The sequence below is a fragment of the Lactuca serriola genome, chromosome 5, assembly GCF_051521515.1.
Source record: "Lactuca serriola cultivar US96UC23 chromosome 5, Lser_US96UC23_V15, whole genome shotgun sequence".
NCBI classification, from domain to species: domain Eukaryota; kingdom Viridiplantae; phylum Streptophyta; class Magnoliopsida; order Asterales; family Asteraceae; genus Lactuca; species Lactuca serriola.
Window position 1 is genome coordinate 311,026,934 of NC_136412.1, and position 11,848 is coordinate 311,038,781.

The window sequence follows — 11,848 nt, forward strand, 5'->3', positions numbered from 1 at the left end:
ATTTCAGTAAATATACCCATAGAGCTCTACTATAATCATCAACAATTGTGTGAAAATAACTAACACCCTTATGTGTAGGTGTACGACATTTACCCCAAACATCACAATGTATTAACTCAAAACAACCATTAGTTTTTATTGAACTCTTTGGAAAGGACAATCTAGTGTGCTTTACCTTTACACATGAATCACAAACTCTACCCTTAAAATTGCTAGAAAAACTACATAAGACACTAACATGTTTAAGCTTGGACTCGGAAGCATGACCCAACCTTTTGTGCCATAGATCCACATTGCTTGTCATCATCAACACTCTCATTTGCCTTTCTTCCATGCCCATTCGGTATAGACCCTGTTTTCACTTACCCATGCCAATCAGGTTCCTTGAGATTAAGTCCTGCATATAACAAAAATTAGGAAGAAACGTTATGGCGCATTGCATGTCTTTAGTGACTCTACTAACAGACAGTAAGTTACAACTAAAATTAGGTATGTGCAAAACTTTATCAATATTCATATTGTTTTGCTACTTGCAATCTCCTATCCCTTTAACATTTATACGATCACCATTAGGAATGATGAAAAGAGGTTCGAAGGTGATTATAGTAACTTTTTCAAGTAACCTTTGATTGCAAATTATGTGTTTAGTTGCGCCTGAGTCAACAACCTAAGCCTCATCATGATCAGTCTTATCAGCCATGTTAACAATGAGATAAGTGTTGGTTTCTTCATCTTTTGAAAAGTTTTTGAGGAGCCTTTGGTATTATTCAGTCGACAAACCAAGTAAGGGGTAGGTTCATCGTTTCCGTAGGATACCCTCACCTTTCCTTTTTCTTATTTTCCTTTGCCTGACCACCAATCCGGATACCCGATACGTTTGAAATAACCTTCTTGTTGTGACCCTTTTTCCTAGAGAAGGTACATTTTGATTCATCATTATTGCCTTGTTTGGGATCCTTCTGCACTGCGTTTTTGTTTTGCTGACTATGATCACCACCGATCTCTTTTTTCCCATGAATGAAAGCTTGAAAAGTTGTAGCCTCGTTTGTGGGTTTCTTCGCAACAATGATGGCTCGTTGGTGCTCTTCTTGTATTACCAGGTGATAAGTTGCATCTAGGCTTGGTGCAGGTTTCAGGGCTAAAATTGGAGTTTTGATGGGAGAATACTCATTGTCAAGTCCCATGAGGAACTCGTAGATCCTTTCTTTATCCTTGGATTGATTCAACCTTTTACCTATATCACACGTACAACCAGCACACTCACAGCGAGGGGTGAGTGTCATCAACTGTATCTCATCCCATATGGATCGCAATTTCATGTAGTAACTAGAAATAGCGGTTCCTTCTTTCCTTGTTCTTGTAAGCGATTGTTTCAGCTCGTATGCTCGTGGAGCAGTTTCCTTATCGAATCTTTCTTCAAGATCAGTCCAAATCTCGCTAACTGTATTGGCATACTTCACGCTTAACCTAATGTGTTTTCCATGGCAATGGTCATCCATCCCTTTATCATGGCATCACATCACATCCACGACATATAGGTTTCTGATTCCGCATCCAGTTTATCGATAGTTCCATTAATGAAACCGATTTTGTTCTTGGCAAAAAGAAAAATTGTCATCTCGTGAGCCCAATTATTGTAGTTGTTGTCCGTCTGAACATCATTTATGTGCATCTGCATGGGATATTCTGATGAATGGATGTAGTATGAAAAATTAGAATCGATGTTGGTGGAGGCTCCATCCTTCGATGACTCTGGTTTGTCTTCTGCCATCCCTGGCGATGTGATTTTCTAAAGCAGGTGAGATACCTACTCTGCTACCATAAACAAATCGATTATTGTAAAAACTTGTTTTTCATTCATTCACAAAGTTGGTATATATAGAACCAGGAAACGTAATCCTTATTCAATACAGATTCTAAACAAAAGCCTAACAAGAATGGATAAAAGGAAACAAATCATAGTAATCTCCTACGATAATAACGAGATTTCTTTATCAACAACATTAACTCTTACTAATTTTGTGCTCAATACAGTCTTAACTTTTGTGTCATGTCTCAGCAGCTCTTCTCAAAATGACAAGACTAAATGAAAAAAATCCACTCTCACCAATCTTAGTCACACTCTTCTCTCCCAGGCCTCCTTACATTGGTAAAATCTCTATATACAACCATGGTACCTAAAAAAAATGATTAAAATGTCTCAATAACTTATTGAATAACTAATGTTTAATCTAAGGATCTGCGATGTATACACATTGACAACCATGCATGACATAAACATTAGTTAGGAGGGAAAATGAAAGGAAAAGAGATTTCTCTTTGGTGCTCCCGAGTTGGAGAGAAATGAAAGGAAAATTAACCATTTTGTTCTTTCTTTCCGAGTCCTCCCAAATCGGAAGGAAAGTTAGGAGGGAAAATGATCCTTCCATTTTCTTCCACTTCCTTCCCTTAATGAAACTCGGGAGCACCAATCTCTCTTGTTTTCCTCTCATTTCCTTTCTTTTCTCTCCTTAACTTCAACTCAACTTCAACTCAGAGGGGTGCTAAAGACCATTCCCTTCTACTTCAATTGATGCCAAAAACACCTAAGAAATGGTTTTTAAAATATGATTGGTTTGATTTCGGAGTTACATGAACGAATTGAATGTCCATTATCTCACATCCTTTGAGTGATGATTATCATACAATCGATTGAGAACTGACCAAGAAACAATCGATTAAAACCAAAAGGTCTAAGATTTCCTTGCAATGTCCTCATTTTCTTCTTTAATCTCTCACTTACGGGTACAAATACAAGTTTCTTTCATCCTCCCAGTGTCGTTCTTTTCTTTACTTTGGTTTATCTTCACACAATCGATGACTTTGGACTCTGGATTTTCTTCCAACCATGTTAATTTTTATAAAGGTCTCATCTTTATATACGTATATGCTTCCAATTTCCATCATGTCATGGGTTTTTCTAGGGTTCTTTTTCAAAGACTGCCTAATCAAAAAAGTGTTTTCGCCACAAATCAAGGGTTTCTTCTGTTGTAGCTCATTTCAGGTATTGAAATTGACGATAGCGCTATATTTATGTATAGTTCATGTAAATTGATTATGATAGTTGATATGTATTTTGTTCTGGTTTATATTATTAGATTACGATCTAGGCTGAGTTGATTTGCATTGGTTGATTTCATTTCTCCCCAATTTCTTTCTCCACCTTGTTTGTTTATGAATGTCGTATTTGGTTTGGTAATTCAGTAAATATAGTTGTCGGTTAGTAATAAATAGAAAAAAAACTATATTTTTTTGTAGCTACACAAGAAATTAAACTGATTGATAAGTTTTTATAGCTCCAGATCTAGGTTTAAACAGCATAAACATTGCAAACTAAATAGCAATAATCAGTATTAGTGTTTGGAAATGATTACGATTATGTTTTTCACTTCATATTAGGTGAAATAAATCAGATTTTAACAACCTACAATCAATTGATTATGGTTCTTCAAACCTCAATAATCGTTCACATTCAAACACATGTTATGAGTCACTCAAAGTAAATTGATTCACAAGAGTTTTAAACAAGCATCCAGTTCAAAACAAATATGGGAACACCTATGCACATGTTCTTCTTCTTCACTTGAGTTGTTGTTTCCTTACAATGAAAAAAATATATGTTCATTTTCATTTACAATTATTTTTTATGCAGTGGAATGGTAAGAAAACCAAACGAGGCAATGAGGCTAATAGTAACAACTTTTATCAGTATTGTATTTGGATTCTTTTTAGGAGTATCCTCCCCAACAATTTCATTATCCAAGGTACATTTTCAACAGTTTTATCACTCTTTGATTCACATAAACATAATTTTATCAAAAGTAGTTAAAAAAGGTAAAAAGTATTGTCTTTGAAACATATGAGCTTTCCATCTACTCCAATTCCATCCATTGATCTTGGTTACATAGAGGAAAAATACTCAGGCCTCTCATCCATTATTTTAATTTTGTGTTGGTAATTAGTTAATTACATTTAGTTGAAAAGGTGAAATTTTGTATTTTGCAGGCCTTGATTATTAAACCAAGGTACCTTGTAACATTTACAGTGGGTTATGAGCAGAAGGACAACATTAACAAAGCCATGAAAAAGGTTGGTAATCTGGAAAGGTTTCGTTTCTTTAGGTATATTACTTTTTATTAGAGTGGAACTAATTCTATGTGCTTGTCAAATTTTTATTCATAGCAGCAAGTTGATTTGTAATGAATAGGGGTATTTCAGTCTTTTTTATAAACGGAATACTATATTTGGGATTTTTATTAGACCATGTACAAAAAATTATGGGTTTGTCGGCTTGGATTTCGTAGAGGGGAATGACAGATTTGGTTTTATCAGTGACAATTCTACCTCTTGGTTTGGAGGGTATTTTTGGAAGATTTTGGTGGGTTCCCTATTCCTGGGTTTTATTGGTGTTTGTGGGATTCTTTTGACAGAAACACTGCTTATGATGAGAGCATGGAGATCAAGATTGAGTTATATTTTTATCATTGTTACTGGATGTTGAATTAGGTGCATTTTGGTCAAAATGGTTTTGGAAATTGGTTTAGCTTCTTGTTCTTATATTGCTCCTGGTATTTTAATGATAAAGAGAGAAACTGATTTCTTGAAATCAACGTTGTTTGGTTCAAGTGTAGTCAAAGTTACTAGGTTATTTAATTTTATTTGACAAAAAGGCAATTTTGGTATTTTCTTTTATGAAGGAGTTCTAAGTTCAAGATTGACTGTCTATCTTTTGGAATCAATAAATGAATTGGCTGTAAATGGTTTTTGAGTAATTTTTCCTATAAAATTACAATGCATTCCGGTTTTATCCTGAATTTCATTAGGTTCTTACCTATTTATATAACTTGAAGTGTGTATATATACTATTTTCTTTTTATTTTTTTCATCTGAAGTAATAAACTACTTCTTCTATATATATATATATATATATATATATATATATATATATATATATATATATATATATATATATATATATATATATATATATATATATATATATATAGAGAGAGAGAGAGAGAGAGAGAGAGCTAGGTTCAAATGTTTTTAGTAACTATCGTGTGCATGAATGCACCAATAGGAATTTAGGAAAAAATAAATAATTAAATAAATCAGTTAAGGGTATTATAGTAATCTTTGCTAGTTAATTATGAAAGATAATTAATATTCCTGATTTCACTCAAAAATCAAAGATAAATTTAGAACATTAGCCCTAAATTGTACTCAATATCGTTTCTAATTCACCGTTCCTTCTTCTTCTTCTACAATCGATCGTCAGCTACACTGTCTCTTCTCATGATTCAAGTTAATTGATTACCCTCTTGATTGTTACCACTGTGTGACCAGTCGTCGTTTTTAGATTTAACGGAAGGAAACCCTAACTCTCCCTGCTTTGCAATTTTTCGATTCACTAGCCAGGTAATTATTTTATAGTTTCTAGGGTTGTAATTTCCTTCGTCATCTATAATTATAAGATATTTTTTAATTAATTTATTGCCTTCTCATTCACTATTGTCGTCCATTGGAGAATTAATCCAAAACAATAAAGGATCGACTAATATTTGTTTAAATGGCGTCGAACCATTTTTGAGTGAAGGTTTATTTCCATTCTTAAAAGTTTGTGGCCTATTTCTTCACTGTATGCTTAATATCTATATACATGTGGCTATATCTACGATATGCACCTTTTTTTCCTTTTTCTGAGCACATATTTATTACATTAAATTAATCCTTTAATAAAGCATTGATTTGATCCTTAATCAACTTTAAGTTTGTTTTTACATATACCGTGAGTAATTAAACCCTATAACTTTTGATGTTTTGTTTCTTTGGTTTTTTACAATTAACATATTTGTGATCGATATTGTGTGTTTGATTGTTTTGATTCATTCGTCTTTAGTATAGAATAATTTGAATTTATTCTTAATTTAACTACTTTTTGTTGTTGTAGACGATTTCATTTTCACTGATTAAGTTAAATTTTTTTATTCCATGTGAGTTAATTAAAGGGGTATGTGTGTAAGTGTGTTTACAATTTCTAAGGCTACAGAATTGTGAATTGATTTTTAGCATAATTTTTTGTTTTTCTTAGCATCTTCTTCAATTTACTGTTTATATATCTTCATTAAATTTTTTTTGTTTAATGGATTATGAAACTAATTTTGATTATAACAAGTTTCTCACAGAATGTTATCATCATATAGTAAGATTTGAAGGTAATTATTCTTATAGAATGAGCCATTCCGACAGAATATACTGAAAAGTTATACTAATTTAAAGTTGATTATGTTATTTTTCACTTTGATATTTTTCCAATAGAATGCATACGGTAACTGAATCTTGAATTCAAATTCTATCGGAATGGAATCAAGAATTCCAATTCTGTTGGAATGAAATATCTATATTTTTTATAGTTTTTATTCTCTTAGAAACCGAACACAGGAGGTATACCCTCTCGTGTAACCCATTCACTTTGCAAACTTTATTAATTAAAATGAACCCTCATCTATGAACTTTTCATCCAATTGCTTTTTGATTTTGAATCACGAATTCCATTTCTGTTGGAATAGAATATGGATTAATTGTTTTATTCTATTTAATGCACTAAATTTTTTAATATTTTGAAAGTTGATTATGTTTTCTTTGTGAATTTAGGTTTTGAAGATGTTAACATTAATGTGGAAAATGAAGAAAACATGGAGAACGATATTTGTATTCTAACAGAATGTATTCTGTCAGAATTTATAAATTGTTTCTTAGCAATAATATTCTTTCGGAATATTATTATTAGTCATAATTTTTTATAATGATTGTAATAATTGTTTATAGTCTTTTTCTTTACCGATGAATGTAAATAGTGATTCTTAAAGAATAAAATCTGTATTCTTTAGAAAATGTTATTCTTGATAATATCTTGTATAATTCTTTAAGCATGTTTAATATAAAAAGTATATTAAATGAAACAATATTCTGCAAGAATAAAACCGTAATATGTTTATTAGTTTATTGTTGACTTTTTTGTCATTCTGACAGAATAAAATCGGTTATTATTAAAAGTAATATTAAAATTTGAATTAGAATTAATTTAAAAAATTCTTATTAAAAGTAATATTAAAATTTGAATTAGAATTAATTTAAAAAATTCTGATTTTTAAAAAATAAGGGAATTAATGATCCCTTAAAATCCGAAAATGTCCTTTTTTAAAATAGGTTAATTGACCAAAATACCCTTTTGCTGAAATTTGATGATTATAGGATACATGCTACCCTATTGTAATATCATAGACTATCATATCATGATTGTTGATTCTATTCATCCGGTGGTCCAGATCTGTGCATTCTGGTACACAATAGTTACTAGAAACAATATAACCTAACCCTATATATATATATATATATATATATATATATATATATATATATATATGTTGGACAACATATTTCTTAAGTATATAAATTTAAAGAAAAATGATGGAATAGTGGATAGATTTTGCACATGAAAACTTTAAATGTTAAATAATTAAAAACTTTAAATGTTAAATAATGCAAATTATAAAAGAAACGTAAATATACATTTAATAAATTAAAAAAGAAACTCAACTGACAAGTAAAAAACAATTAGCATTTGGTAAATTAAATAGTAGTTTGTATATTAACTTATGTAAGAATGTTCATACTTCCACTTAGTGTTTTTATTAATCGATTTGATAAAATGGTATTTTTTTTTTCTTTTTATGCTCTTTGAAAACCTTTAAAAACATAATCATAAAAATCCTTGAATTTATCCCATATAGAGATTTTGTCTACATTTTTTATTTTAATTTTTACGCTTTTAATTTGTTAACTCATGTCCTTGATTTTGTTTTCACAACCTACCCTTAATTGTGTTTACTTATTATTTTACTTTTATTTTTTTGTTCTACTTTTAATTTTACTTTTATTTATATATTATCAAAATAAAGTATATATAAATAACAAAGATAATTAAAATTTGAAACAAATTTAAATAAAAAACATACAAATATGACATCAACACCAAACTGATAGAGTATTTTTCGTTTGATATATTAAGTGTCACACCATATACTAATAATACAATTTTTTTTTATTAGTGGTGTAACCTAATTTGGTATCATGATCACAAAGTAAATAGTTATCTCATACCATAACTTGAAATAGTAGTCCTCATGATGTAATAGTGACGATAACGAAGCATTCATCATACTCATATAAGATGTTGCTTGACAAAAATATTCAAATGTATGCATATCACCATATATTTAAACTAATGCATCATGAAATATTTAATAAATCAAACAAATATATTTAATTGATTATGATAATAATACGTTTGAATATATTTTTGTTATCATAATCAATTAAATATATTTGTTTGATTTATTAAGTATCAAATCATAAGCTAATAAAAAAATTAATTTTTTTATTAGTGGTGTAATCTAAACAAATATAACGGTCACAAATAACATTGTGATCGTAAATTGTGATTTGAATTAGCGGTTCTCACGATGCATTAGTTTAGACAATTGTATGATATGTATTGATTTTAATATTTTTATTGAACCATATTTTACCTGGTTATGTTGAATACTTTTTTACCTTCATTATTATATCATGAGAATTGTTATTTTAAATTGTGGTCCATAACCACTATTTTGTTTGGGGACTATGATACCAACTTAGATTACACCGTTAATAATAATAAATTTATTAGCGTATAAAATGAAATTTATTAAATGATGTTTAAACGATTCCAAATTTGCTCCCTCTCGCCTAAAACACTAAGAGAAGAACTTGATCCCTCTCAAAAAAATTTTGTTTGTAAATCTTCTTATTTGTATAATCCAGTCATGTCTCGTGTGACAAAAAAAGCCTTAAAAAACTATATTTTGTAGATATTAATGTTAAAACAACGTTTTATATCCTTGAATTTTAGAAGATTTTTTCATTTTGTTCAAAATTGATAACATGTTTATTAATTTAGCTTGTTCAAATAAAAACTTATATGTATCGAGAGTTTGATGATCATTCAACTTTATCCATGAATTACTATGACATTTTTAGTCCCAGTTGGAAAAATAGGATATCCTGTAATCATCAAAGAAGAAAAAAACACATTGTTATTTTCATTTTTGGTCCCTCTTACATGTTACAGCCACATAGTTACTTAAACAAGGTTTATATCAGTTAATTTTTTAGATATGTATACAAAACAAATTTTCATTGTGGTTTGTTGGTTATAATTTTCAAATTAGAATGTCATAGTAAGAAAATAAAAGTGAAAGTACAATGCCATGATTGGATGCATTTTACACAGTATGACATCCCTTGTTTCTTTTTTAGGAAAAAGATAGTATGCATAAGGACCAAAATTTTAATTATTTCTTCCAGTTTTGGTACCAAAAGTAGGATTCAGTTTGTAATTTGTATCCTGATTTTGTTATTTCATAATGATTTTGGTCCATGAATGAAAATATGATCTTGTAATCAGAAAAATATATATTAAAGTACATTGTTGTCATTACCGCAACATACTTTCATTTAGTGGTTGATTATAACATTGTACTCTCATGTGTATGTGTTTTGTTGAAAAATGACTAAATAGTTGCAAATCTATGTTGTGTTTAGCATGAGAACGGTGTTTGAACATATAATAGGGAAATCTTCATAAAAGTCCCAATATTTACGGAAAAGTTACACTTTAGTCCCAAGATTTTTTTTTGAACGAAAAAGTCCCGAAAACCGGCAAAAATTTACAGTTTGACCCTTTTTGACCGGTTGAAACCGGTACCAAATTAATTTGAGACTATTTCGTAAACTAATCCAAAATATTGGGACTTTTCTGTAAACAAAAAATATTAGGATTTTTCTGTAATAAAAAATATTAGGACTTTTCTACAAACAGAACCATTATATTATTATTATTATTATTATTATTATTATTATTATTATTATTATTATTATTATTATTAAAATATAAACAAGAATACTATTTTTTGAACTTGTTATTATTAATATTGTTACTAATACATATAAATGCATTTAAGTGAAAAAAAATAATAATATTAATGACATTGTTTAAGGGTGAATGTGGAGGAGATGTTGATGCTTTTAGCATTGAAAGCATAAATGTTTGCGTGTATATTTTTACTTTGTTATGGTCATTTCACATTTGTTGTTATTGTTTTCAATTCAGAATAATAATACGTAACAATTTAAAAGAAGTTACATATTTGTAAAATTATTTATAAATAGTTTAAGCTAGAAGGATTTCTCACTTTGTATATAAAAATGTTTAAGGTGGAAGGATTATTTTTCAAATTCAACAGATCCACTACTGTAATTAATACTTTTGAATTTTGATATGGGTTACCTATGCAGATGTTTGTAGTGGATTTGTTGGATTTGGAAAGTAATTCTTCTACCTTAAACAATTTTATATACAAAGTGAGATTAAACTATTAATATGCAACTTCTTTCAAATTGTTAAGTATTAATATTCTGAATTGAAAACAATAATAACAAATATTAAATGACCATATACAAAGTAAAAATATACAAACAGATATTCACGATTTCAATGCTAAAAACATCACCATCTCCTCCACCTCAACCCTTAAACAATGTCATTGATATTAGTTTTTCATTTAATGCATTTATATGTATTAGTAACAATATTAATAATAACAAGTTCAAAAAATAGTATTCTTATTTATATAATAATAATAATAATAATAATAATAATAATAATAATAATAATAATAATAAGGATTCTGTTTGTAGAAAAGTCCTAATATTTTTGTTTACAGAAAAGTCCTAATATTTTTTGTTTACAGAAAAATCCTAATATTTTGGATTAGTTTATGAAATAGTCCCAAATTAATTTGGTACCGGTTTCAACCGGTCAAAAAGGGTCAAACTGCAAATTTTTGCCGGTTTTCGGGACTTTTTCGTTCAAAAAAAAAATCTTGGGACTAAAGTGTAACTTTTCCGTAAATATTGGGACTTTTCTGAAGATTTCCCCATATAATAAGGACCAAAAATGCAATATATATATATATATATATATATATATATATATATATATATATATATATATATATATCTTTACTATCTTATAAAAGAAATCCCACTATTCTTAAAAATAGATTGAATATAATAATATTATTTTTTTAAGACGTTCAAATCATTAAGCTAATAGTACAAGTAGTCATCAATAAAATAATATTAAATTTTAACATGTGTTTTGAATCCTTATATTTTTCAACAAATTCTATCTCATTCCCTGAATTTCGGATAATTCAAAATTTGAAATCATCAGAAAATACATGTTGATTCAAATATCTCTCATGCAGATGGCTCTTTCTTAACAGGTTTTTATTTTAATCCTTACTTGTAATTAATTTCATCATTTTTAACTTTTTGTCTTTTTATCTTATAAATATATTGGGTGAAGGCTTTATTATATCAGGTTTGTTCCTAAAAAAGTTTTTACTATGTTTCTTTAATGTGTTGGCTTTGCAGGTTCAAAGAACTCAACCAAGAGGGCCAATTAGAGCATTGCATTATCATTAGTTTGTATATTTTGGCATCTTACTTTTGCAATAAAGAACGGTTAAACACAAGATTTGACATGATTAAGGTAGTTTGTATATTTTTCATCTTGTTTAGTCTAAAAATGAAACCTTTTTCATCATTGGTCCTTATAATATCAAGTTTCATCACATGGACTTCCTGATTACGGTGATTATTGTCCTTATTATAAGGTTCTATATAGATTTTGTTCAATATT

General features: G+C 28.8%; 1 protein-coding gene and 1 long non-coding RNA gene across 2 annotated transcripts; one reads left to right on the top strand and one right to left on the bottom strand.

Moving 5' to 3' along the window:
* Positions 1–818: 818 nt before the first annotated feature.
* Positions 819–1,499, bottom strand: LOC145050755 (uncharacterized). Its single transcript, XM_078998953.1, has one exon. The coding sequence runs from the start codon at positions 1,497–1,499 to the stop codon at positions 819–821; it is 681 nt and encodes a 226-aa protein (XP_078855079.1).
* A 1,004-nt stretch (positions 1,500–2,503) lies between these two features.
* On the top strand, positions 2,504–4,370 carry LOC145054926 (uncharacterized). The gene is made up of 3 exons (XR_013685011.1): positions 2,504–3,043; positions 3,692–3,803; positions 4,045–4,370. It is a non-coding gene; the product is annotated as an uncharacterized LOC145054926 (long non-coding RNA).
* Positions 4,371–11,848: the final 7,478 nt, after the last annotated feature.